Source organism: Platalea leucorodia (assembly GCF_965183815.1).
Source record: "Platalea leucorodia genome assembly, chromosome: 13".
Lineage (NCBI taxonomy): Eukaryota > Metazoa > Chordata > Aves > Pelecaniformes > Threskiornithidae > Platalea > Platalea leucorodia.
This window is the reverse complement of record NC_138835.1, coordinates 35,411-61,384: the sequence shown is the minus strand read 5'-3', so window position 1 is coordinate 61,384 and position 25,974 is coordinate 35,411. Positions and strand designations below refer to the sequence as shown.

The 25,974-nt window shown below is 53.9% G+C and overlaps 1 protein-coding gene across 2 annotated transcripts; it reads left to right on the top strand.

The window, feature by feature from the left end:
- Window positions 1–847: 847 nt before the first annotated feature.
- LOC309597177 (arf-GAP with SH3 domain, ANK repeat and PH domain-containing protein 1-like) lies at window positions 848–25,504 on the top strand. 2 transcript variants are annotated; one of them, XM_082326301.1, is made up of 26 exons: window positions 848–1,041; window positions 2,797–2,869; window positions 3,142–3,287; window positions 3,734–3,808; window positions 6,502–6,551; window positions 6,666–6,795; window positions 8,685–8,770; window positions 9,274–9,349; window positions 10,779–10,865; window positions 11,103–11,203; window positions 12,620–12,689; window positions 13,127–13,214; window positions 13,708–13,756; window positions 14,138–14,301; window positions 14,527–14,660; window positions 15,336–15,427; window positions 17,271–17,448; window positions 18,376–18,461; window positions 18,802–18,917; window positions 20,676–20,743; window positions 21,241–21,348; window positions 21,460–21,664; window positions 22,349–22,525; window positions 23,478–23,599; window positions 24,315–24,437; window positions 24,664–25,504. In XM_082326301.1, the coding sequence occupies exons 1-26, from the start codon at window positions 916–918 to the stop codon at window positions 24,736–24,738; spliced, it is 2,805 nt and encodes a 934-aa protein (XP_082182427.1). In that variant the 5' UTR covers window positions 848–915; the 3' UTR covers window positions 24,739–25,504. The 2 variants fall into 2 exon arrangements, with proteins under 2 accessions (XP_082182427.1, XP_082182428.1); XM_082326302.1 differs by lacking the exons at window positions 2,797–2,869; window positions 3,142–3,287; window positions 3,734–3,808.
- The last annotated feature ends 470 nt before the right edge of the window (window positions 25,505–25,974 follow it).

Here is a 25,974-nt window from a genome sequence, read left to right as displayed (position 1 = left end):
TTTTTTTTTTAAGATGGCTGCCTGATTGTCTTTTCAATGGGGCAGGAATAGAGTAAGTTTTGGGGAGAAAACTAGCTGGGCAGAGTCAGGCAGACAAGTAGAAAGCAGATGAGGACTCTGGTTGGACCTGAAGCCAGGTGCAAGTGTGGGGCAGACATGGTGCTCCCCCAGGGGGGCCAGAGTTCAGCTGCTGGGTGGGGGCCCCAGAATGGCAAAGGGGGAGCCCTCCCCCCCCCACCCCCCACCCCCCAGCAGACCCTTGGGCTGCAGGGGGAGTGAAACAGGCTGCAAAGGGTTCAGGTCATGTAGTACCTGTGTGGACCTAGAGCAGGGCCCTGGGGTGCAACAGTGCTGCTCCCAGTGCTGCCTCACCCCCAACTTTCTGCAGAGCCTGTTGCATGGGACGTTGCCTTCACAAACAGTGCCTGGTGCACCCCAGCAGTGACCAGTGCATCCCAGCACACCTGGTGCACCCCAGCAATGACCAGTGCATCCCAGCACACCTGGCACACCTCAGTGGTGGTCAGTCCATGCCAGCAAGCTCAGCGCACCCCAACACACCCAGTGCATGTCCCCAGGCAACTCCTTGGCTCTTGCAGCCATGCTCAGCTACATTTTCCACCACACCACCGGGCTGGGGCTCCCTGTGACTCAAAGTGTGTCTGCCTTAGGCTTCCTCAAAATATTTCAGCTTATAATTGCAGGATTTGTAGCCATGCTGCTGTGTGCCTGGGTGTGTGTCAGTGTGTCAAGGGGTGTGTCTGTGTCTATTCAGGGAATGGGTGTGCAAGACAAGGGGCTCCCTCCTGCCCTTGCTGCTGGCAGCAGTGTGACCCCAACCCTCCGCCCCAGCCCTGGCGTGACCACAGCTCCTGCCGGCAGTTCCCCTTCCTGGCGTTACCTCACCACAGCACCATGGCGGCCCTCATCTCTGTGTGCGACTTTGTGCAGCAGGCGCAGGAGGACCTCAGCTCACCCACCACCTCTGCCTTTGCCAGCCACATGGGCCGCTGCAAGGCCACTGTCAACAGCCTAGAGGAGGTGAGCAGGGGTGGGGGGTCACGGGGGTGCACCCCGAGGGGTTGGAAGGGCCATCCCCTCGTGGTCCTGCAGGATCTGCGCCCCAGTTCAGGCATCACTGTATCATTTTTCACTGTGATTGGAGGGTGGTGCAAGCATCTTTGGGTGTTTGCAAAACACTCAAAGCAAAGATTTGGTGAAGGCTTGTGATGGGTCGTGGTGGCCGGGTACAGGTCTCGGTGGGGAAAAGAGCAAGGGGGAGGGAGGTTTGTGCAGGAAGGCCGTACCTTGTACTGGGCTCACACTGCGTGGTAAAGAGAGGACAGAACCCTTCAAGCATCAAGCTACAAGCAAACCAAAAAATTAAAGGAAGTTCTTGGGGGTGGCAGGATGGTTTCCTCACTTGTACAGAGTTAAGCTGTGGGATAGGCTGACGTGGGATGTTTGGAGGCGAAATGCATGAGCGGTTCCAAAAATTCACAGAGCTGGGGTGAGAGCTGGCTGCTGAGCACAGCATCCAACACAAAACTTATTTGGGCCAAATGCCTTTGTTTTCTGACTGATGGAAAAAGCCAGAAGATCCCGATAGGCATCATCAGGCATGGTGCGGGCAGGGAAGGGGTTGGTGCATGTTGCTGGCACATGAGGGAGTGAGCAGCAGAGCTCAATGTCCTGGGAAGACCGTGAGCAAGGGCCAGATCAGCTCAGTGGAGGGTCCAGGCTTCCCATCGAGAGCATCCCACTGCCCACCTAGACCCGCCTTGGGACTTAACTGAAAACTACGGCCGGTATAGTGTAACCATCATGCTGACCTGTTCCTGGGCAAATCAAGGTCCTGACCCCCCATGGAAAATATCCATGAGATGTTGCCACTGTAGTGGGGCTCTCCATATGGTGGTCTAGAGGGCTCTGAGCCTTTTGGTGCCTCCTCCTGATAGGTCTGGTAAATGTGCTGGAAGCGACCAAACCGCACCACCACCATGTCACCTCTCGTTATTTTGTGTTTTCAGCAGATGAGGGGATGGTGTCCAGGATTTTATCAGGGCCTGTCTGTGCGCTGTGACTGCTGCACTGCCCTGAAGTTCCCCAGCGCCTGCAGGCTTGGAGCAGATGGGGAGCTGTGCCCCTGTAGATCATTTTGTCAGTGGTGGTCACTGAGATTTTTTTCTTCTCAGGCCTCCAGAGGCCAGGACTTACTGAGGAGCCTCTGGGCATGGGGCAATTTCCTTGTGTTGCTTAATTTTCAACTGTTACTTTATCACTTGCACCCCAAACAAAGCTAAAACTTCAGTCCTTTAAAACAAACAGAGCTGCTGCTGCATCAGGAAGCTGTGGTTAGAGAGAAACGCTGCTGAACTTGTTCATGTCTGCAGAGCTCCTGGCTTGGAACTTGCGTGTCAGAGTGGACATAAAACTCAGGACACTGATGTGTGGCAGCAACCCCCAGCGCAGTCTGCAGGGGATTTTTCTGCAGTGAAAGCAGGGAGTGGTGGTGTGAGCTGCACTGGCCAGGCAGCAGCATTTGTGTAAGCCGAGAGATACGGGGAGATGATTTCATCTTTGGGTGCAGATCAGGGCTGGACTGACCAGATGGCAAGGAGAAATTCCAACATTGTGGGGTATCCCCAGTTGCTCTTGCTTGGCCGTTGGTGTTGGCAGGAGCTGCCTGTCCTAGAGGAAGGTCCTCTCTGCCTGCATCAGCGCTGGCCTCTGTCTTGCTTCCTGTATGGAAGCATGTATGGATGTAGTCAGTGACCATCTTCTCTGCATTTCTAGGCCTTGGATGCCGACCGAGCTGTGCTGCAGAAGATGAGGAAAGCAGCCAAGGCAGAGCACAGCTGTGGACAAGGTCAGGGCAGAATGGAGCCTCAGGATGGGGGGAGGGGGTGATGGCTGCATGAGGGGAGTCCTCGCTGCAGATCAGGTTGACTGCAGCAGGGAATATGGGTCTCAGGGGTCACTATAGCTGGGTGATAATTCTGGGGGCAGCAGGAGGCAACAGGAGCTGGCTCAGGTGTGTGAGCAGAACTGGGCATGGTGACTCCCAGGAGGGAGGCAGGGGTTGGGTGTTCATCCTGACCTTCCCCCTGCACTTGCTGGAGACCATCCATGTTCCCCCAGACCTCATCAGCCACCTCGAAGCCCACATTGCTGCCCAGGAGAAGTTCTCAGCAAACTACCAGCTGGAGGGCGAGGAGCAGCTGGCCAGCGCCTTTAGCACTTTTGCTGCCTTCTCCCGGGAGCTGCTGACCGCTGTCAGGAGCCTGGTAGGCAGCTCTGTCCCTTGCATGTACATCAGAGTGGTTTGCAAGGGGATGCTGGTGGGGGTCCCCAGGAAGAGCAGCAAGCCACAGCCTGGAGGTCCAAACTCATCCCCTTCCCCAGACAGAGGCAGGAGGCCATGGTGTGATGTTGCAGAGCCAGTGGCACAGCCTGCACGGCCAGGGCCATCTGTGCAGACCTCTGAGGCTGCTCAGAAGAGGCCTCTGAAGGTCTCCTGTCCACCATCCTGCTTGAAGCTGGGCTCTCACCAACACTGGGTCAGGCTGGCTGTGGCTTTTTCCAGCTTGGTAATTTCCAAGGATGGAAGCTTTCAGCTGATTGTTTTCCAAAGTGGTTCCTCTGTAGGCTCACAAACAGTTCTGCTTTCTCTGCGTAAAGAGCGGTGCAGGGGTGCAGTGCTAGCGGCATGATCTCTCTCTTTCCTTTCCAGTGGCAGAGTTTGTACCACAACATTAACTTTTCCCTGGAGTCATTAATAAAGGGTGACATGAAAGACCTCAAAGGGGTAAGCAGGGGCTGAAAGGGCTGTGCCGAGGTGGGGCTGGTAAGTGACTGGCTGGAGACAGAGCGACTACCAGCTGTGGGGTCTCATCCCTGGCTCACATCTTGCCCTCCAGCAGGGACACATGTTGGAAAGACAGGTCTGCCTGCACCTCCTGTGTGCCAGATCCTGCTCCCTCCTGAGGCTGGTGCCTCACACCACAGATCAAGCTAGTGGTGCCCCTTAGCTGGGACCTCTGCCTGTTTGTAGGCACCTGGCCGAATCCAGGGGAGTCTGGTGGCATTTGTTATGTGGGGAAAAATCAGGGTGTTGTGCACCAAATATTGATATCTTCCCTGGCCATCAGTGCACAAACTCCTCCACAACATCACAGTGAGGTGCCCCTCCCAACAGACCCACTTGTGGCTCTTGCATTTACATGTGTGAGCACACACATGTTGGTGTGAATCTGAGCGTGCATGTGTGTATCTACCAGCTGCAGGTGCCTCTCAGGGACTGCAGAGTAGCAAGTCCTGAAGTGACCATGCAATTTGATCTTCAGCGCTGTAGAGATATCAGAGAGCTTCACAGTGCTCATTAGTGTAGATTTTAGGAAAAGCATTGAACTTGTATTTAATTTTTGCTTTTTTTAACCAATGGGAAGGTCATCATGGTCCTTGCTAAGTCTGCACACACATTCCTTCCATTAAGTCCCCAGGGCTGTACTCAGGCCATCAGGTCTGCATGACTGCCCCAGGTACCTCTGCCTGCGTAGGGGTGCCCATGCCTGTGGGTGTTTGGGGTGAGGAGGCTGGACTGATCCCGATTGCGACGCTGGAGTGAGGTCACTGTCGAGGGATTGCTGATCGTAGCCTGCATCTAACATGGTGAAGCACCTGCCAGTTGTGACCTGGCACCATTCCTCTCCGGGTGGTTTTGGGCACAGAGACTCCGCAAGCAGGGCATGTATGACTTGAAACAGTAAAGCAATTATTTATCGGCTGATGCACACACAAGATTATTAGGATTTAATGAGCTTGGCGTTAATATGCTCAGCATCATGATGAGACACCTGAGGACTCATGCTGGCTGGGCAGACCAGCTTGGGAGGAGCAGGGACAGTGCTGCTGCTCCCTGCAACAGATTCTTGCTATTGGTCATTTCTGTCTTCCACCAGACCTGCTGATACTCTGACAAACCCCCTGTGTTTTCTTCTTTCAGGATTTTATACTTTTCCGTAATACTATTTTTCCTCTTGAATGCTTTAGCTAGAAACAAACCTGTTTCAACAACCCAAACTCTGTAATTTTACCTTTTTAATCTTGTATGGTTCCACTCTGTAGATTTTCTCCTAGTGCTGCAGTTTCCTCAGATGCTTGATGAAGGTTTTGCAGCTGGGCTGTATCACATCTGGGGATCCTTGAGTAAACAGCTGAACCTCTGGGAAAGTGGAGGGAAAGTTTTGGACAGGATTGCAGAAAGAGGGATGGGAACTGTGGCAGGGTTTGGGGACTTCCAAAGGACTAATTGCCAAATACTGAAACAAATTATGACCATTTTGGCATCTGTTTGGAAGCTTGTGCTATTAAAATACGAAGGAAAAAATCCACTATTTGCATTGTTAAGAACCATGTCAAGAAGACTGGGAACCAAGAAAACAGGCAGAGAGAGAGGAAAAAAAAACCCAGCTGTCCAAAAGGAGTCATGATAAAGCTGAAGGGATCCAACAGGAATCAGAGGCTGACCTGAATCAATTTCACATTTTCCTTAGGATAGAGATAAATGCAAGATCTGTCCCTACAAGGTTCTGCCTTGACATAAATAAAGAAATTTCACCTCAAGGGAGAGAGAGGCATTGGGATAGGAGCCCAGAGAGGCTGTGGGATCTCCATCCTTGGGGTTTTTGAACACCTGCCTGCACAAAGCCTGATCTGAATCCAGTGCTGTCCCTGCCGTAAGTGGGAGGTTAGACTAGAGACCTCCTGAAGTCCCCTCCAACCTGATTTAGTTTGTCTTTCTTTGACACAGAGGTTTGCGGAGCAGTAAGTGGTGAGAACAGGGCACAACATGGGTGATCTGAGTAAATGAATTTAACAGAGAAATGCAGAGCAACACACCGAGATGGTAACCACTGGAGAGAAGCTAAAGTCATGCAAAGTCAAATGAGAAACAAATGATGGCTTTTTAGCAGCAAGACTAATTCATCTTTAAATGAATACCTGGGGGAGAATCAGATTGTGCTGATGTTGCCAGGTTTGGGTGGGTTTCTAATGTCTCTCTGAATGCTGTTTTGGTTAAACATGACATTCTGACTTCAGCAGGTGAGAGCCTGGTTGGTACTTTCTGGCTTGTGCATGTCTGAGCAATTCCTTCTGCCCTTAAAATTGTGAGTCTGTGAAAGGTGTTACGGCTGGGTACTGCTATGTACATACCGATGTGATGGATATATGCATGATGTACGTTTTGGAGCCTATTTTATTTGCGTGTGTGTGCAAGCATTTGCCTGTGAGTGAACCTGCACTGGTGAGCACACTTCACCACCATGCACTGAGGAGAGGCGAAGACCTTCCAGGGGAGGGACACTCCTGTGGACAGCCATGTCCTGGATCTGCAAGGGCCTTTATGCTAGGGTGACCCAGTGGGAACGCAGTATGCTGAGGATAAGGAAGGCTCTGTCCCAGTCGTAGTCGTTAAATGGTGCCTTTGGCTCTTCCTAGGAGTTCAAGAAGCCCTTTGAGAAGGCCTGCAAAGACTATGAGAGCAAACTGTAAGTCTTCAGGCTCCCTCACCCCAAGGTCTGGACTTGGAGGCTGTTTTTTGTCTGCCTTCACCAGCAAGCAGTCAGACAGAGCCTTTCACGCGTTTCTCCTCTTTCCTTGAGCGCCAAGATTGAGAAGGAGAAGCGTGAGCTGGCAAAGCAACACGGCATGGTGCGGAGTGAAGTGAGCGGCGGGGAGATTGCTGAAGAGATGGAGAAGGAGCGCAGGACCTTCCAGTTGAACATGTGTGAGGTAAGGACAGGGGCCAGCCTGTGCCACATGGAGCGGTGTTAGAGTCGCCAAATCGGCATCCAAGGGATGAATTTGCCTTCCATTGGTGCACAGCCCTGGCAGAGCCCAGTCTGGAGCAGGCCAACATCAGCAGTGACTCTCATACTGGTGTTTCTCACTTGCCCTCCAACCTGAGAATGTTTCAAAGCAGCTTTTTTTTCTGAATCCACACTGATTTTTCATTCAGAGCCATCTTGTATCCCTGGTCAATGAGTAATGCTTGTGTCCAGGCTATTGCAGGTCCCTTTCTGCCTTCCTGGGATGCTGAAGTCCCCCAAGCTCTGCTCTGGGCACCAGCAGCATCCGGCAGCTCCCTCTGCTTGGCCTCTGGGGACCAGCACTGAGGTGGGCTGCAGATCCCCAGGGACTGTTGCTCAGCAGGTCACGTCTGTTGTGCCGGCACAACCATGGGCATATACCCTCAGTTGGAGAGCTGCCTGGGTTGTGCTAGGCTCAAGCCAACCTGGGGCAGGGGCTGATCAAGGAGTTCAGCCAAAGCTTGAGCCTATATTAACCTGGCAGTAGAAATATCAACTTGGGAAAAATCCCATGAAGGCTTTGGATCCAAGTTTCTTCCTGACTGCCTAAGGTGGGCTCTGCGGGCACTGAGGCCCCTGCTCACTCTCAGGTGGTTCCACCATAGCCCTCCCTCTGCTTGTTGGGATAAACTCAGCCCAACTCCCCTGCAAACAGGATTTCCTGCTCCCACTGCGACACTCAAGCAACAGCATGAGTAAAAATTGGAAGACACAGATTTCATTCAAGATATCCAGCTCTTTGTAACCATGTTTTTGGAAACAGTTACTGTTTCTGTACTGAAACTGTTGCTCTACTTCAAATATCAGAAGCCCTTGTGCTACAGAGCTGCATCCTCCTTAAACAGAGCCAGTAGGTCAGGTGGAGGTTTCATTCTGTGCTAACGTGAATCCACACATGGCATTTGGGTTCCTGAGAGGCTGTCTTGTAGGAAACACTTCTTCTGAAGGATTGAGGATGTTTTGAATGGTCCCCCCAGAATAAATACAGGGAATTCTGAGGTTGACCATGTTGAACATGTATTTTGGAAGGTGAGTTACTATGTTGGCCTGTGGGTCTTCTGGAAATGGTTGGTTGTTGCTGTTTTTACAGTGGTTGCAATGTCAAGAGAGCTGATGCTGGTACAGGAGTAGTCCAGAGATGGATGAAAAAATACTCAACGTGTTTCACAGCACAACACACTGTTGCCATTGCCATTGCCAGTCCACTGAGTGAAAGGGCCAGTACTGGTTTTCATGGATGAGGTTGTTATGGTGGATGATAGGCTGGGTGAGGTGGCAGATAAGTTTGGGCTGGAAATCAATGTTCAGCTCATTTTTGAAGGTCCTCAAGGGAGGCTGAGATCCCAGCTGCATGTAGGATATAGGCAGGCAGGCTTGCAGCACTGACATTGTCAGGAGGGTCAGGTGGAGGTGGTGCAGTTCATGGATCACGTCTAGTGGATCTTGGAGGAACTTAGCTCTTGAGTGGTGAGTTTTGAAGGTTTATAGGAAAGTTGGCTGTTCTTCAGTTAAGGCACCCTGAATGGTTAATCTTTGAGGGTGTATTAACTGAGTGTTTGCCCTGCATAAGTAAAGCCCAGCAAGTCCAAGATCCATGCCACCACCATGGATCTGCCACTGTATTAGCCAGATCAAAGCACTGGGTCCTGCTTAGACCATCTTCTCACCCCATAAAAGCCACATGAGCTGCTCCCCTCAGGGCATGGCTGCCAGGATGGGCCACAACACACTGGGAGAGGGACCATCAAAAAGTGCATAAAAGGCATTTCTCTCTAAGCTACAAATTTAGTTCTTGTGTCCTTTTCCCTTCAGTATCTAATCAAAGTGAATGAGATCAAAACCAAGAAAGGGATTGACCTACTGCAAAACCAGATCAAGCACTGCGGCTCACAGTTGAAGTAAGAATGACTGGTAACCTGCCTGCATGCCCTTTTTCTCCTGAAGCACTGGCTGTAGAGGGGACCTGGGGGTGGCTTAACTTGCAGGACCTGGGTTCCTGCAGTCGGCTTGGTCTGTCCTGTAACTTGCCAAAAGTCCTCTTCTCCTGGAGGTGGTGGAGGCAAGGATCTCAGCGGGGTGTGTTTCCTCTCTTTAGCCTGACATTTTCATAAGCCAGTGTAAAGCAGAAATCTGGGATGCAAAGAAGAGTGCTGAGCACTCTCCCTGAATTTGACTGCCTCCAAATCTTTCTAAAATACATCTTCTAAGAAAGGGTTTTTGTTTGTTTGTTTGTTTGTTTGTTTGTTTGTTTGTTTTCCAACTATGAAGCTAAAGCACTACCTGCTGAAGGCATGATGGGTTCTGAGGCAGGAGCTCAGGGGAGCCTGGGGTCTGTAGGCTTCACAGCCAGTGCTAAGAACAGGATTTCAGGACATGCCCTTACGTTAGCCTCTTCTCTCAGTTTTTTCCAGGAATGTTTAAACACAACGGCAAAACTTCAGAAGTTTACAGAGAAGCTCATCCCAGAGCTGCAGAGTGTGAGTATTCATCTGAAGTTGAGTGTGGCAAGCAGGAGCAGGCTGGAGAACAGGGATGTCTTCCCCAGGGCCTCCTCTTCCTCTGCAGAAGCAGAAGTGAGGACTTTTGCAGCTTTTCACATTTATTAATCATTATTTCCTGATCCTCTGATGTGCAGTGGCCCATGGAGGGGTGAAATGCAGCCATCCCTGGGAGTGGGAAAATTACGGTGCCGTATCCCAGGACACAGAGTAGGAAGAACAAGCATAAACATGGGTACCAAGGAGGCACTAATGTATTCATCTGCCAAAGCTGCTCTGCAGACTTCCATATTTCTCATTTGTGTTCTTAGCTTTCCATGCTTGTTGCTGCCAACTCAAGCTCTTAATGCATTTCCTTGGGGGTTTTGTTTTGCTGTAGAGGCAGGTCATGTAAGCCTTGTGAACTTTAGCTTTTGACTTGGGGGCTCTGTCAGTCATACACAGCCTGGAGACGGAAAGAAGTTTTTCTAAGTGGCAAGGCTTTCAGAGACAGTCTGAGCACTCATGTCCCAGATGGTATGATGTCTTCCAAGTGCAGCAGAGGGTTTATGTCAGTTTCAAAGCATTTCTAGATCTCTGTTCCAGTTTGCTTGCTCATCCTTCTCCATACCTCCTTGCAAGTCAAGATTTGCAAAGGCTTGGGATATAGTCCTCACTCAAATACTGTGCCAGCATCACTTGTACACGTCTCCCCTGGTCCTGTGGTGCAGGTCTCCTCCGGGCACCTGCTGCTTTGTTTGAATTAATCTGCTTTAGGGGTGTTACCCTGCTTGTTCCATAATTCGTAATCATTCATATTAAAATTCATTATGTAAATAACAAAAAGAGGGGAGGCACCACCCCAGAGCAGGGTAACTGAGCATAGCAAGCAGCATCTTATGAATCCCTCATGCAGACAAACCCTGAGGCTCTGTTTCAGGGCCACATTCCTGTGCTAAGGTCCATCAACTTTTTGATGGCTTGGTAACCTTTTAATTATTTTAATTACTGACACTACCAAGGGAAAAGAAAAAAAAAACAACCACCATGGTGACCTTCAAGCTGTTGGTTGTTTTTACACTGTGGAGAGCTGCAAACAGCTGTTTTCTCAGTAAAATGCACACTACTCTCCTGTGGTCTCATATTGCAGGAGTTGTGGCACTGGGGACATGCCTGTTCCCTCCCCTCAACGAGATTTCCACTGAAGGGCTTCTTGCACATGCCACGTACCATGGCACGGGAGGGGACAAGCGGAAACCTCCCACCATAGGAATGGGGCTCCATGCATCCCACAGATGCAGGGAGGTGGCGAGGGCAGAGGGTGGCGTGGGGGCACCTCCGCTGTGCCCGGGAGGAGTGGGATGCTGCAGCTGAGGCAGAACCCTCCTGCTGCCATGTGAGCAGCTCACTGTGCTCTGGTGCCTTTCAGATGAAGATCAGGCAGGATGAAGAGAAGCAGCAGCTCTGCTCCCTTCGTGATCAGCTGAAAACGGCATTGCAGCTGGAGCAGAAAGAGGTAAAGTCTGATCCTTCTTGCAAGGGAACACAAGATCCTTCTTGCAAGGGTGGTGCCTGTAGAGGGCATGGCATGGCAGCTGTTTATATAGTGCCTGCCTGCCAATGCAGAAAACTGTGGGGTTCTGGTGAGCTCTGAGGGAACACAGGGTCCCTGGTAGTCCCATGAGAACATGCTCTTGGTTGCCAGCAGTACTGGTGTGGTAGGGCCTTGCTGCTATTTCTTTCCTTCTGCCAGGACCCTGGGAACAAGCCAGCAGGGTACAACATGCACCAGCTGCAAGGGAACAAGCAGTACGGCACGGAGAAGTCAGGGACCCTCTTCAAGAAAAGTGATGGGTAAGTTGGGATCCAGCATGCTGTTGGGATCCTCTCAATTGTGCTTTGGTGACCTGGGGCCACAAGGCAGAAGAACAGGACAAGCATGCTTGAAGGTGTGCTCAACACTGTCCCAGCCTCCAACAGGTTTCGACATAGAGCTCCAGGCAGCTTTTGTCCATCTTTTAGCTCTGAGGGCATTCCTCTCCCATGAAGCTGCCCAATGTCCTCTCAAGCCCTCTGAGCACCGGGGATGAGGACCCCTGCACTCACCATGGGAAGCCAGAACCAGCTCCCCATCTTTCCTTCAAGCAGGGATCCCATTGCCTTCATCCAACACCCCATGGTCTTGTGCTGGGAGGGATGGGAAAGGGTCGGTGCCTCTCCCCCTCTCCCAGGCACTCATGGCTTTCCAGAATCCCCTCCATCGCCTCTGCTCTGGGATGAGCAGCCTGGACCCCTCCACCCTTCCCAGGTGGGAGACGCTCAGGGGTGCCCTGGGGATTTATATACAGTCCTGATAGTGTTTTCTGTTCTCTTCTCCCTTCCCTTCCTCCCCAGCCCTGACTTGTCCTTTGCCTTCTGCCCTCACAGTTCAGTACTGGGCTCAGCTCCCTGACTGGGAGAATTAGGGGAAGAAGCAGAAATGTGGGGTGAATTAGACATGTGGGTCAGTGCTGCCTTGTAGATGGCATTGTGGTCCAGAGGGGAGAGAGCCAGCAGCCATCCTGTGCCCCGCTCCCAGGAGCCAGACCCTGAGCTCCTGGAAAGCACTCCACTGTCTTTGGAAAGAGGATCATCTTTGGAAAGAGGATCATCTTCCACCAGTGTGTGGGAGGATGTTTGCAGGGAATGTTTGCAGGGAATCACAGGGGTCCTGTACTGGAAGACTTGCACATCTGGAAAGGACTGTGAAGTGTCCTAGAAAAAACCTGAAACTGGACAGAAAATAATGAACTGGGGCTCAGGAGTCTCCTTCACTGCAGACTGAAGTTCAGTCTCTCTCCCCTTTTTCATCTCTTCCACCTTCACCCTGTACTACGGCCTGCCATGACTGGCAGGGACAGGAAAGCCAGCCTGGGAGCAGTTTGGAGGTAGTGGTCTTGGATGTTTGCTGAGGGCTTCTGCAAAGGGTTTCATGCTCTGCTAGCAGGTCCTGCTGCCCCGATTGATGCTCCGCACCTGTATCACCTTCACAGCAGCTATGCTGCCTCTCTGTACAAGCCTGTCTTATGCCATATGATGGGTCTTTCTCAGCCCAGAACAGACCAAGAGTGACAGATCCCACCCATGGCAGCCCAGCCAGCATGTCTGATGAGAGCTGCAGCGCCCCGTGCTGTGCCTTGCATGGCTCTTGCATTTGCCAGCACTGCACTGCATTGCACATCTGCTCCTCTGCATGTGTGTCCTCTCAGCTCACCCTCTGCTCATTTCCAGGTTGAGAAAAGTCTGGCAGAAGAGGAAATGCACCATCAGCAATGGCTACCTGACCATCTCGCACAGTATGGTAAGAACCGCTTCTTTTACTCTGCTCTGCTCCTGCCCCTGCAGGGTCTGCAGAGCCTGCCACTGCCAAGCACACCAGTGGCTCCCTGGGGCTCGTCAGATCCCTCGTGCCTGCTGCTTGCCCTGCTGGGCTGCCCTGACATAGGAGGCTTTCTGTTGAGACTTAAGTCCCTGCAACCCAAGAGAACTTTAGACAAACACAGGAGGTCCTCACGTGCCTGTGTGCACAGAGGGGTATGAGCCTGGGGACTTTTAGCTCCAAGCATGGGGTGGCTGTTGGGAAAGAAAAGGTCCGTGTGCTATTTCTTGCATTTCTCCTGAGAGTGGAGCCAAAGACAAAGTGCTGGGCACAAGGCAGATCTGTGGTTCTGTCTTTAGAGCCAGGCGGTGCTCATCACCACTGGACCACAGCCCTTTGATGCTGCATTCTGCTTGTAGCTCAACCGCCCACCAACCAAGCTGAATTTGCTGACCTGCCAGGTGAAGCTGAACATGGATGACAAGAAATGCTTCGATTTGGTTTCCCGTGAGTGCTGGTGCCTGCCCTGCAGTTCTGCTGGGAAGGGCCTGGAGAGGTGGCAGTGCCTGGACAGCCAGGACAGGCAGGGATGAGGGGAAGCTCTGCAGCTTTGGTCCAGCTTGGGGGGATTACCCTGGGGAAACTGTGCTAGGAGACAGCTCTGCTCAGGACCAGTGATGCACATGCAGGGTGTGAGATATAGGCAGGCCTGCCATGGGGCAGTGCGGGGTTTGTGAGGACCATACAAGTGTAGTTCCCGGGCTGCAGCTTAGCTAACACCAGCGTCCCTTGTTCCTGGTACAGGAGCAGGTCCCTTTGCCTGGGGTGCACTGGGGAGGGGCTGAGTGAGACGGAGGTGACTGTTACCCCAGCTGTCCAGGCTGGAGATTACTTCCGACTCTGCTGAGCCCAGCTCAGCTGCGGTGTGCCCTGCCATGAGCCTGGTAGGCAAGATGGATGAGTGGGGTGCCTAGAGGAGAACCAGCTCTGTGTGTTTCAGACAACCGCACATACCGCTTCCTGGCAGAGGACGAGCAGGACTGTGTCGCGTAAGTACTGCCAGTGCCTTGCTGCGGACCAAAAAGTGCTCCTCTGGCTGCCAGTGAGGAGCCAGCTCTTTGGATAATTGAGCAGTAAGCCGCAGCCCCTTGTTTGATGCCCTTTCCATCCTGACTGTGTCCTGGTCACTCTGGGGGGGGTGGGGTGGGTGGCCAGCTGCAAGCAGGACATGGAGCTTGATGGAGGCTCCTGGCATGCAGTTTTTTGCTGGAGTCCCATGTAGGACCTTTGTGTGTGGTGGCTGCTGTGCAGGCTGGGACAGAGCAGGATCTGCCCTGCAGCAGTGGGATGAGCCCTGCTGCCCTCCTTGCCCTGCAGCCTGAGTGTGGCTGCACAGGGCCCCACTCTTAAGCCACTTTCTGCCCATGCAGCTGGGTGTCCGTCCTCAGCAACAGCAAGGAGGAGGCACTGAACGTGGCCTTCAGCAAAGCGCAGGGCAGAGGCGAGAGCAGCCAGGAGGAGCTGACACAGGCCATCATCAAGGAGGTCAGAGGCATGCCTGGGAACAGGGAGTGCTGCGACTGCTCAGCCCCAGGTGAGAGCCAGCCCATGGCTGTGGGGCCACTGTGCTTCCTCCCCGCTGGCCAGGTAGAGCTCTGCCCTGCCCTCCATGGCATCCAGCTCCTAGAGACCCACAGGCACCTGGGGTCTTGCCCTTCCCCTCTGTCCTGCTGTGGAGCTTGTGCCCTGGGGTGGTGGTGGGGCTGGCAGGGAGGAGAGGGAGGAGATGTGCATAAGCCTGACGGTCTTGTCTCTACAGATCCCACTTGGCTCTCCATTAACTTGGGCATCCTGATCTGCATCGAGTGCTCTGGGATTCACAGAGAGATGGGTGTGCATCTCTCCCGCATCCAGTCACTGTCTCTGGACAAGCTGTCAACCTCTGAGTTGCTGGTAGGATGCTGCCAGTGTGCTCTGTCCTCAAGCCTCCCACTGCTTCTGCTCTGGCCTTCCTTGAAACTAAGTTAATTCAGTGGGTTTTTCACCAGTTAAACTGACCCATACCCAGCTGTAATTCCCGGGGTTTAGTGGTGATTGTGGCAGGAATTGTCATCTTCAAAGAGGAGAGTGGGGAGTCATTTCACTGTTGCTGGGTCACCTGTCTCCCTCGGTCCCCTTTTCCCATCTGTATCCACTGGTGCAGGGGAGCTGTGGGGCAAGGCCAAGCTTGAACTGGGGTGGAGCAGAGTATGGGGTAGGCAGGGGGTTGGAGACCTTGTATGGTGCTGTTTTAGGGCCACGATGCTCCAGGTTCTCATGGGTTTGGTAGGGGTGTGATGGAAGCTGCTGACAGCTGATGGGCATCAGGGCAGGGGATGGGAGTGTTTGGCAGGGATCATTGCTCATCAGATTCGAGCCCAGGGGTCAGCTCTGGGGTTGATTGCACTGCTGGAGTTGGGAGATCTCAGCAGCAGGAGTCAGGGCAGAGTCTCTGGCCATTTGGGTATACACATTCTTGACATCCCCTCAATACCTGGTCAGGATCTCAGCCTGGAGCCCACTCTCCTGCTGCCACACATATAGAGCTGCTGTATGTCCCATATCACCTCTAACTTGGCTGTTTTGCAGCTGGCGAGGAATATCAGCAACTCTGGCTTCAATGACATCATGGAAGCAAATATCCCCAGTTATTCCTTGAAGCCCACAGTGCACAGTGACATGTGAGTTGCTCTGCAAGAGCTGTCTTTTTGTGGGAGGTTATATACAGGTGCCCTCACCCGTGGGCATGCTCGCTGTGGTCCTGTGTGCTCCCTGCAGTGACCAGGCCCATGGCACTGCCCGAGCTCCTCCCCAGACTGTAACTTCTCTTTAGATGAAATTTCATCAAGTCCAGCAGGAAAGGTTTGATAAAGGAGAGAAGAAGAGTGAGGAAGAGCCAGCAGGAAAGCTCAAGGATTGGCCTTGAGGTCAGGACAGGGACTGAGGAATCAGTGCTGGAAAGGGAAAGGCAAGAAGAGAAATAAGTGGAGCTGCCAGGCAGGATGGCCCTGCCTGCACATCAGCAGGGCAGGGAAGGGTGCGAGGGTGGAGTGGGATGGGGGGCAGGGACTTGCGTGGTGCAGAGCAGTTCACTGTGTCCAGTGGCTGGGGCCCAGGGTCAGCGGGATCAGTGTAGGCGTCGAGCAAGGACCTGCTGAGGATGTGGGAACCCTTGTCTTTCATCCCGGAGCGCCCCAGCCTCTAGGCTCCGCAGAGGACAGAGGAGAGCTGGGGTGGTATGGCTGGTACCAGCAATAGCTGGGGGCTTCTCCAGGGCTTAGTGCCATAAACCTGGGGTGCAGCAGAGATCTTGGGGGAAACATATAGCTGGAGAGCTTATTGTCAGGGGCCAAGGAGACTGGAGAGCAGGCAGACCAGGCATGATCAGGTTCCATTACGGGCATGTAAGTCCTGACTAGGGCACTGTTTAGACAGCGTGGACGTACCCTGCAGTGAACAGGTGGATAAGGAACTGCACTTGGCAGGGAGAGAGCAGCAGAGCTGGGGCAGCAGGAAAATACAGCTGGAACAACATGGTCAAGGTTGCCAGATCCACCCTTCTGCTTCAATGCTGGGGAAACTGAAACTGCATGAAATTAATAATTCGGTTCTTCCTCAATGGCCTTTTCTGTTTGGAGCACTCCTTCACACCCAGGGCACCTGCAGCCACCCCACATCCTCTGAGCGATCACCGCTTCTGCTGTTCTTGATCTCTCCAGGGGTAGAGACCCAGCTTATTCGGCTAGTCCTTGTCTGGAAGCTGTTCCTGACCCATGAATACTCTCGGCCAGTTCATGCCACGTAGTGTTTCCCAGTCCTTTAGATTACTGCTCCTTCCCCTAATTCTCCCAGTCAGGGAGCTGAGCCCAGTACTGAACTGTGAGGGCAGAAGGGTCTGAAAGGCAAAGGACGAGTCAGGGCTGGGGAGGAAGGGAAGGGAGAAGAGAACAGAAAACACTATCAGGACTGTATATAAATCCCCAGGGCACCCCTGAGCGTCTCCCACCTGGGAAGGGTGGAGGGGTCCAGGCTGCTCATCCCAGAGCAGAGGCGATGGAGGGGATTCTGGAAAGCCATGAGTGCCTGGGAGAGGGGGAGAGGCACCGACCCTTTCCCATCCCTCCCAGCACAAGACCATGGGGTGTTGGATGAAGGCAATGGGATCCCTGCTTGAAGGAAAGATGGGGAGCTGGTTCTGGCTTCCCATGGTGAGTGCAGGGGTCCTTGCCCCTGGGGGCAAGTGCTTGCACTTTAAATGCATGAAAGTCAAGTTCTTGTTTAATTATGTAACTGCAGGAGAGGAAGTTTTAAGACAACCACAGTGTTTTGTAAGAGTTACTATGAATGTTGATGCAGAGGAGTTTGGGGAATGGGACAGAGAGAGGAAAGGTGCTAAACTGCCTGGCAGGTCTGAAGGAGAGAGAGCAAAGGTGGCTGGGGCAGTGGGAGAGGTGGGGGGTGGCCCTGGGATGCTCACTGCGTCACTCTGTGGCCCCTAACTCTCATTCGGCTGGCCTCTGCCAGGGCCTTTCGGAAAAATTTCATCATTTCCAAGTATGTTGAGAAGAAATATGCCAAGAGGAGCCCTGCTGCTCAGTGCTCCAGCCTCCCAGAAGCTGTCAAGGACAAGGACATATTTTCTTTGCTCCAAGCATATGCGGAGAACGTGGATTTGAGCGAGCCTGTGCTAGCACCTCTGCAGGTATGGCCACCCATCCCATGGGCCTGTATGGCAAACAGCTTTGCCATCACCTCTCCAGCCTGTCCATAAGGGTGCCTGTGCCTGGGAGGGGACAGGAGTTTTCTGACAAAAACGATGCTTTCTGTGAGCCAGGAGCAACAGGCAGACTCAAGAACATCACAGCAGAGGGAGGTTTTCTGGCTGCAACCCCACAGCCCTCCTCATGCTGGGGGGGAGGGGGCAGGGTGGGCCAGAAGTCATAACCACAAGCCCAAGGCTTTCCAAAGGCCAATTTGTAACTGAGATTTGCTTGTAAACTTCTAAACAGATTTTCTCAGGACATCCAAGTCTCACTGTAGGCTGAAAAATCAGGACAGCATTTTTTCCTGCAAAACTACAGCATGGGTCCTTGCTGTAAGTGCAAGAAGAGAGTGCAGCCCTAATTCTCGGAGCTGCGGGCATGCTGCTGTGCCACCCCCTTTGCTGGCAAGGACACTGGTGGGTGTCCTCCACAGTAAAAGCGAAGGAGCAAAATGCTGCAGTGAGCAAGAAGCACCATCATTATGGGGTGTCTTGGGACAAACTGGCAAACGAAAAGTAGCTCTGTGGGGAGCAACCGTTGCACACCTCAGGGATCTGGTGAGATCATGGACTTGGCAAAGCTCAGCTACTGGCCTGGGGAGAAAAGTCACCCTTGGTTGCCTCAGTTTCTAAATGTGAAAAGGGGATGATTGATTCTTCTTCACGAAGCCATTAGCCATGGCTCTACACATGTTAACTAGGTTCTCACCAGCCTTGGTGGCCATGACTCTGAAGAGACAGTCAAACCTGTTCATCTCTTAGGGATTTTAAATGTGTAAGGACAGTCCCTAAAGGACAGTGCTCCTGTCTGTGGTGGTGGTGCAGTCAGACACAGTCTCATCTTTGCTGTATTTTTCTTCATTACAGGAACCTGGGGAGACCATTCTTCACCTGGCAGTGCTGTTGTCTGATCGAACCTCTTTGCATATTGTCGATTTTCTTGTCCAGAACAGGTAAGCTCATGACACCCAGTCAGCTTGTCATGGCTAAACTGTGCTAGTGAAAGGAGCAAGACTGATGATCTTCTCCAAAATGCTGCCAAAAAAAGACAGAAATCACCAGGGCTGGCCTCCCAGCAAAAGTGACTTAGGCTGGGCTTGGGGTAACTGCCCCTAGATCAGAGCGGCCTTGGGTTCCCTCATCTCCTCTGTGTTGAGGTGTGACGGTGGTGGTGACCACCTCTTCAGGTGAGGTGGGAAGAAGGACATATGTGCCAACACCAGGCAGTGTTTGCTGTGGCTGGGGCTGGCAGCTCTTCCTGGGGATGCTGACATTATCCACCCTCTGCTGCAGTGGGAGTCTGGCAAAGCAGACAGTGGAGGGGAACACGCCGCTTCACTACTGCTGCTATCACAACAAACCCGAGTGTGTCAAGCTGCTGCTGAAGGCTAAAGCCAACATCGCCATCCGTGAGTGGCCATGGGACCCCTCCCTCCCTGTGTACACATGGTGTCTTCTCAGCTCTTCACTGGAAACACCTCCTTAGCCTTGCTAAAGTGCTCAGCAGTGGTTGTCTGCAGCTGGGGAGAGGCAGGTTCATGACAGCGTTGGGTGGGGATCCTGCCCGCGGGGTGACAGCCTCAGCCCCAGGCTCTTCTCTGCATGTCCAGCAAGGTACCCTGCTCTGACACTGCTCTTGGTTGGCTCTCCAGGCTCAGCAGAGTTCACAAGCCGGTTTGGGGTGCACATGGCCCTCCGTGAGTGGGGTGACCACATCTCACAGGTTCCTGCTCTCGGCAGCCTGGGACAGAAGCGGTGGCTTTGCTGTCCAGCTTGGAGCAGGGGATGTTCCTCTCTGCTCCCTAGGGAGGAACCAGCTTGCTCTGGGGTGCTTCTGACCCCAGGGAGCTTGTGCCTCTGCCCCACTTCACTTGTCCCCCTCACAGGTGGGCAGCCACAGTCCTGCCTGTGACTGGCAGCTCTGTGGTGGGACTGCGCTAGGGGAGAGGGTATCACCGAGCTGGCAGAGCCCAGCAAGGGAAACACTGCCTGAGCTGCTCTTCCACATGAAGCACATGCACAGCAGGAGCTGAAACAGGCACTTAACTCATTTTCAAAGCCAATGCTGGAGAGCAGGTGGGAGGGCTGCCAAAGTGCTGGTTAAGAGGCAGTGTGTGCTGGTGCGCTGGAGCCCAGATCACAGGTCCAACCATTTATACTGCCAGTGAATCTCCTCTTCACAACACAGAAGTGAGCTTTAAAATTAGGATCCTGGGTGAATCTAGGGAAACTAGGCGATCCTGGGAGGATACGTTTCCACCATCAGGTATCTGCTGAGCTGGTAGGTGCATTGAGCCTTGCCTCCTGAGATGCTCCTGTTTCCTGCTCCAGGCAGCATGGTGGCAGCCCCTCGGCAGGCAGAGAGACCACGGCAAGGCAGCAGGAGCTGGTCCCCCAGTCGCACAGTGCTTTGGCAGCCAGATTTCTCACTGCCTCAGCCATGCCGGTCGCAGCCATGCCTGATCTCTTTACTGACTACCACTGGTACCTCAAGCATCTTGAGTCCACAGTGCAGACCCTGCCACTGGTCTTGGGATGCTCTGTGATCCTTCAGGGTGCAGACCTCTTGCTGTTCCCTTCTCCCACCCTCCCCCTTCCCCAGAGTCCTTCCAGCCCACCCCTCGCCAGCCAGACCTGTGCTGCAGCTCTGCAAGGAGAGGTTTTGCAGAAATAATAATGTTGCAGAGTTACAGCAACACCATCACAGGTCCCACCCTCAGACCTCCCAGGAATGCAAGGGGTTTTAGTTTAAAGTGAAACAGTTGTCACTTGTTCACACTTGCACTCACATTCCTGCTTGCAGGGTGTCTGGGCCGTCTGTGTGTGCATCAGGACACACATACTGGGTCTGCCCAAAGCTCCCTGTGGTGACACAGAGGACAAGGGGTGGTGGCTATGGAGTCCTCCTCTGGTTTTGTAACCTTTAGGCTCTGGCAGTGACTGAGCTCTTCTGTCCCTCTATCCTATCCAGTCTCTGCTCCTGCCCTCTTCTTTGTCTTCGCACCACCATCCCTTAATGGCCTGAGCCTTTGTTTTGGTCTGGGTTTAGGCTGCCCCTTCTTTTAGGCTTATTTGCTCCCAGGTGCCCCGAATGCAGCAGTGCTCTTCAATTCACTGAACACAGGGTGGGCTCGTGGTGTTCAAGGCTACTGTTTCCCCCCCCACAGCTAATGAAGCAAGAGAGACCGCCCTGGATGTTGCCAGGAGGATGAGACATCCTCTGTGTGAAGAGCTGGTAAGATGCTGTGTCTCATCACCCCTCCTGTTTTGGGATAAATCCCAGTAGCAGAGAGCGGTGGGGGACCCACACCCATGTGGACTGCAGGGCCACCCGTGCCCCTCAGCATCTCCAGTGCCAGTGTGGGATGCAGAGGAGGGTGTGGAGGGTTCCAGTGGGCGCTGGCCCTGCTGGCATGGGGTTCCTCAGGGCAGAGCATTTTGGGCCAGGCCAGGCCAGGCAGGGGTTGCACCGTGCCTGGGCGGGAGGACCTGGAGCTGTACTGAGGCTGCATGAGGTGAGTGCATCTCCTCAGTGAGTCCAAGTCTTGCTTCTGCCACATCCTGATTTGTGTGTTTGGAGACCTTCACAACCCCCCCCTCACTTCTGGGAAGCACTGCTTGCAGACATTGGCCTCATGGGCAGGTGGTTGGAGATGGGGCCAGCAGCTGCCTGTGGGGTTGGTGGGATAGGACAGGACTGGTGGGTCTTCAGGGAGCTCCTCTGTGCCCCAGCTGCTGCAGGCCCAGAGCAATCAGTTCAACCCCAATGTCCACGTGGATTACGAGTGGTGGCTGGGCCAAGATGACGTGTATGAGAGTGATGAAGACCTGGATGAGAAGGTGAGGTTCTGACAGGCTCTGGCTTGGGGTCATGTGTGCCACTGTTGCCCCCTTTTCCACTGTGCTGGAGCCATACCTGCTCTGTCTAACCCACAAATATCCCTTTTCCAGCTGGGTCCTGTGAAGAGGGGGTCTGCCCATCCCCAGAGCTGCTACCACCCCCCTGCCGCAGTCCCCAGGCCAGAGGCAGCAGGGGCAGTGCCCTGGGGGCAGTGGCCGCACACCTGCCCCCCACCAGCTGCCCACCTCTGCAGCCTGGACGTGCCGCCAGCCCCCTCCTGTGTGCCTCCATTCTTGCCCCAGTGGACAAAGCCAGGTGAGAGCCTGCAGCAGGGTCCTGCAGGGACTGGCAGGGTGAGCTGCTGCTGCTGCTGCAGCCCGGCTCTATCAGCAGAGGGGGGGTCTGGAAGGGAGCTGGGCCCCTGATGGCATGTGAGGGATTGTCTGGTGCCCTAGGGCACCCTTCTATCCTCTGCTCCTTGAGGGACCAAAGCTGGCTTGTGCTGGCTGGTGTGTCCTAGCACTGATCCCTGATTTGAAGAGCAGCACAGTGTATGCTCGTCCTTGGAGCCCCTATGCTGGTGCCATTAGGATGTGCCGCCCCCTCCCAAATGCTGCTGCTCTTGGGAGAGGCAGAGGAGCATGTCTTTAGAGACAGGGCTGGGAAGACAAAGCTGCCGGCAGAAACAGCAGCAGCATAGCAGCTCTGCTCCTTGGCAAGACCAGCTCCAACTGTCCTTGCCCAGCCTTCCCATGGTATGTCCCACGTCCAAGAGCCACCCTGCTTTCTGGGAGACTCACCAAGTCCTGCCTAACTTCCCGTCTGCCAGTCCCAGCTCTGCTTCCAACCTGATGCATTTCTCAAGTCAGACCTGCAAGCAGAGAAAAGAAAATCCCTGCCCATGCATTTGTGCCCGTTCTCCCCTGGAGCTTCGCCCCAGGAGCCCTGCTCAGTGCCAGCTTGGTGCTGACCCCTTATCTGTTCTTGCTCTGTGTTTAGCTCCCCAGGGGGCATATTCACCCTTCCTTACCAGCTCATCAGTCTTTGCTGAGGACACAAGAAGCAGGAAGAGCCCACCCCTGCCTCTGAGCATCAAGCACAAGCGCACATCCTCGGAGCCAGCACCTTGGGTACCACTCAGCCCTGAGCAGCCCAGCCCCACCAGCCTGGCTTCAGGTAACAAAGGGACAGGCTCAGGAGGGGCAAGGAGCCAGACCACACTGGTGGGAAGGACCTGCTGGAGGTCTGCAGGCCAGTACCTACACGAGGTCAGGTTGGCCATGGCTTTGTCTGGCTAAGCCTCATTTGTGGATAAGGCTCGCAAGGCCTCTTGCTTGGAGACAGGGCTGGGAGAGCTGTGGGAGCTGTGCCACTGGACAGCATGCCCACCGCTGAGCACGGGGCGGGGGGGTTCTCCCCGCACCCTGGCTGTTAGACACCGGTGTCTCCAGGGCAGGGTTATTTTGTGGTTTGCTAGGCTGTTGGAGATGCTGAATTCAGAGAAGGGAATGATCCCGTCCCCATCTTTCAGGCAGTGGATTTGTTTCCTGCCCTGTGGCAGAAAGATGCCCCCCCCTTTCTGCACCCAGGCAGGGTGGCAGGCTGGGGGCTGAGGCGGTGGCTTGCACAACACAACCCTTTGACAAAGGGGTGAGCGCTGTCAGGAGCAGCCCCAGGTGCTCCAGGATGGAGGTCTGGCCAGCTGGAGCCTCCAGGTGCCTCTAGGAAACAGCCTCATCCCAGCAGAGTTCCACAGTGTGGGGAGCATGGGGGGATGGGAGGGTGCCAAGAGCACAACCCATGGCACCTGCATCCTTCCCCTGGTCCTGGAAGCTCTCGAGACACCTTAAAGCTGCGCAACCCATCTCCCACCTCCTGGTAACACGCTTCTCACCCCAGCCTCCACTCTATGTCCTTCTGCTTCCTGGCCATGTCCCTTCCCCTGCTGCCCCTCTCCACTCCATCCCGAGTCCCTCCCCTTTCCAGCTGCTAGACTGATGAGGTGCTTGTTGCCCACACTGTACCATGGAGGAGGACCACGTGGCACTGTGTTGCCTGACAGTAGTGGTTGCTGTTGTCCACCCATGATGAAAAGTGGGAGGAGATGACCAGCATGATTGTGTCATAGGTGCCCTGAAAGCCACGGACCCCCTCTGCACGCCTGGCCCACACCGATCCCTCCAGGAGCCAGATCCATGTTCTGGCAGTACCCGGGATGTCCCACCTCTTCTTCCTCGGAGAAGCAGTTTGGTAGGTGGCCAGTGGTCAGGGTCGGCTCAGCTCCCACATCTGTCCATATTTATCACTTTCGGTTTTGAACTGAGCTGGAGTCAGCCCCAGCAACTTCTCCTTCCAGCACTTCTGCTGTGACTCCCTGGCATTGACATGTCCCTGCTAGGTGCTGGGAACACTACCAAAATCCCCACAAGGCTGCACTGCCTTTTGAGGGAAGTGTTGTTTATTATTTTGGGTTGTTGGCAGGTCAGGGTGCAGTTTTGGACATGGACAAGGGTGCAGCATCCACACTGGCCCTACTTCTCTGTGCTCCAGGGGACACCCTTCTCCCTGAGGACACGCTGCAGAGCCCTTTCATTAGGGGGACCTCACTTGGATTGCTTGGTCTTGGGGTTGTGCTGAGCAGCACCGCTGACTCCTTGCACAAAGCTGCCCTGAGAGAACCGGGACCCCAGACAGTGCAACTGCACATGCCACAGTCCTGGGGCACAGAAGCAGGTGCCTCTGGAAGGATGCTCCAGCAGAAGGAGATGTCTTCTGGATCCCTGTCCCACCCAAACTCCCAGCAGGTGACCTGCCACCTCTGCCCTCCCTCTGCACAGGAAACCTCCCAGTCTCTCATCCTTGCTCCTCACATCTTTGCCAGGGGCTTTGGGATCAAGACACTAGAGCTATTTTAGTTTGTCTGACAAAGCTGAGGAGGCCTGATGATGCTCTCTCCTGCTTGTAGAACAGACTGCTGCTCCGCAGGGTCCGTGCTCTCTATGACTGCAATGCTGACCGGGAAGATGAGCTGACTTTCCGCACAGGCGAGATCATTGTGGTGTCTGAAAAGGAGGACAGCAACTGGTGGGTGAGTGAACCTGTATATGGTGACTGGTGCTGGGATGCACAGGATCTGCTCTCCATCCGTCTCTTGCCTCTGTTGCACCCATTGTCATCTCCTGTTCTGCATCAGTCTCTCCATCTTCCATCTTTTCCGTGGCAGCCAAAGGCAGCTGTTATGGGGCCAGTTCCTCATCCCCTTGAATGCCCCTGTGCCATGCTCACCAGTCCTTTTCCTTCCTTTTTCCCTGCAGAAAGGGTGGATTGAAGGACAGCCTCACAGGCAAGGTGTCTTCCCCGCTTCATTCGTTCACGTACTCAATGAGTAGGAGCTGCTTCAATTCAAGAAGGAAGATCTGATCAGCTGCTTAAAATGCAATTCCCCAAGCTCCCATCTCCCAGCCTCCCTTCTGCATTGAGGGCCCCAGCCATGAGTGGGCTGGGAGCACCAGTTCAACCGATGCTGCCTCCCTCACCTCTGCTGCCCCAGCATCCCTGTCCCCCCAGCCCACTCCTCCCGTGGGCTGCCAGCAGTGCCAGGCTGTCCCGGAGAACCCCTTAGCCAGGCAAAGGGAGAGAACACAGCAACCTACATGCACCACAGATGTGTTCCTACCCCAGTCACATCCTCATGCAAGAAACAGCCCTGGGTTACTCTGCTGCCAAATGCCCAGCTCCTGCCTTGCCCTGACCATGCTGCCAGTGCTGTGGTGCTCCATGCTCTGCTAGTGCTAATGGAAGCAATGGTAGAGCAGAGCAGCGCTGTGCCCTGCAGGGCTCTGGAGCTGCAAGTGGAGCCGTGCTGGCATGCAGACCCCTGGAAAAAGGGCTTCTGCTGAGGGCTGAGCATGCTGGGACCTTGGAACTGCAAATGATTGCTGTGGAGCCAGCATCACTGGGAGCCTGTGCTGTCCCTAATTCCTCCCACCCAGGTTTCCCTGTTTGTGCTCCAGAAAATGTGCTCTGTGGCAGCTCAGGGCATTGCTCCTTCAGTGTCTGCTCCCCCCAGCAATGGTGGAGAGGCCCTTTGAACCCACCACCAATAAATACTGGCTCTTTGGTGCTCTGTATTTTGCAGGGCTGTTCTAGTTTGAGTTTCTAGATTCTTCCTCTTCGCCACTCTCCCTCAGGCACCAAACCTCCTTGCAGGCATCAGAGCAAAGAGGGCTGACCTCCCCTTGCATAAAATTACTCACACTTCAGTTTGCATGGCTTTTTTCCACTGGTTGTGTTTTTCCAGTTGCCAAGGCACATTTTACAGCCTTCCTCTGTCCTCTCTGAGCCAAAATCCCATCCAGGTGAGCTAAAGAAACCAGCTGGTGAGGTGCTGGATGCACGAGGCTGTTGAGATCTCAATGTTGCTAGTGTCAGTGTCAGCAGAAGTTGAGCCAGCCCAGCAGGACCCGTAGGGACAGGAGAGCAGTTTCACTCCAGGCAGCTTCTCCCACCCTCATAGGAACATTTTAATGATGAATTTCCTCCTTCAACCCTGGGAACATGGCCAGGGCATCTGGCTCCAGCAGAACTGGTGGCCGCCGCGGTGCTGGGCTGCGTGGGAGGGCTGT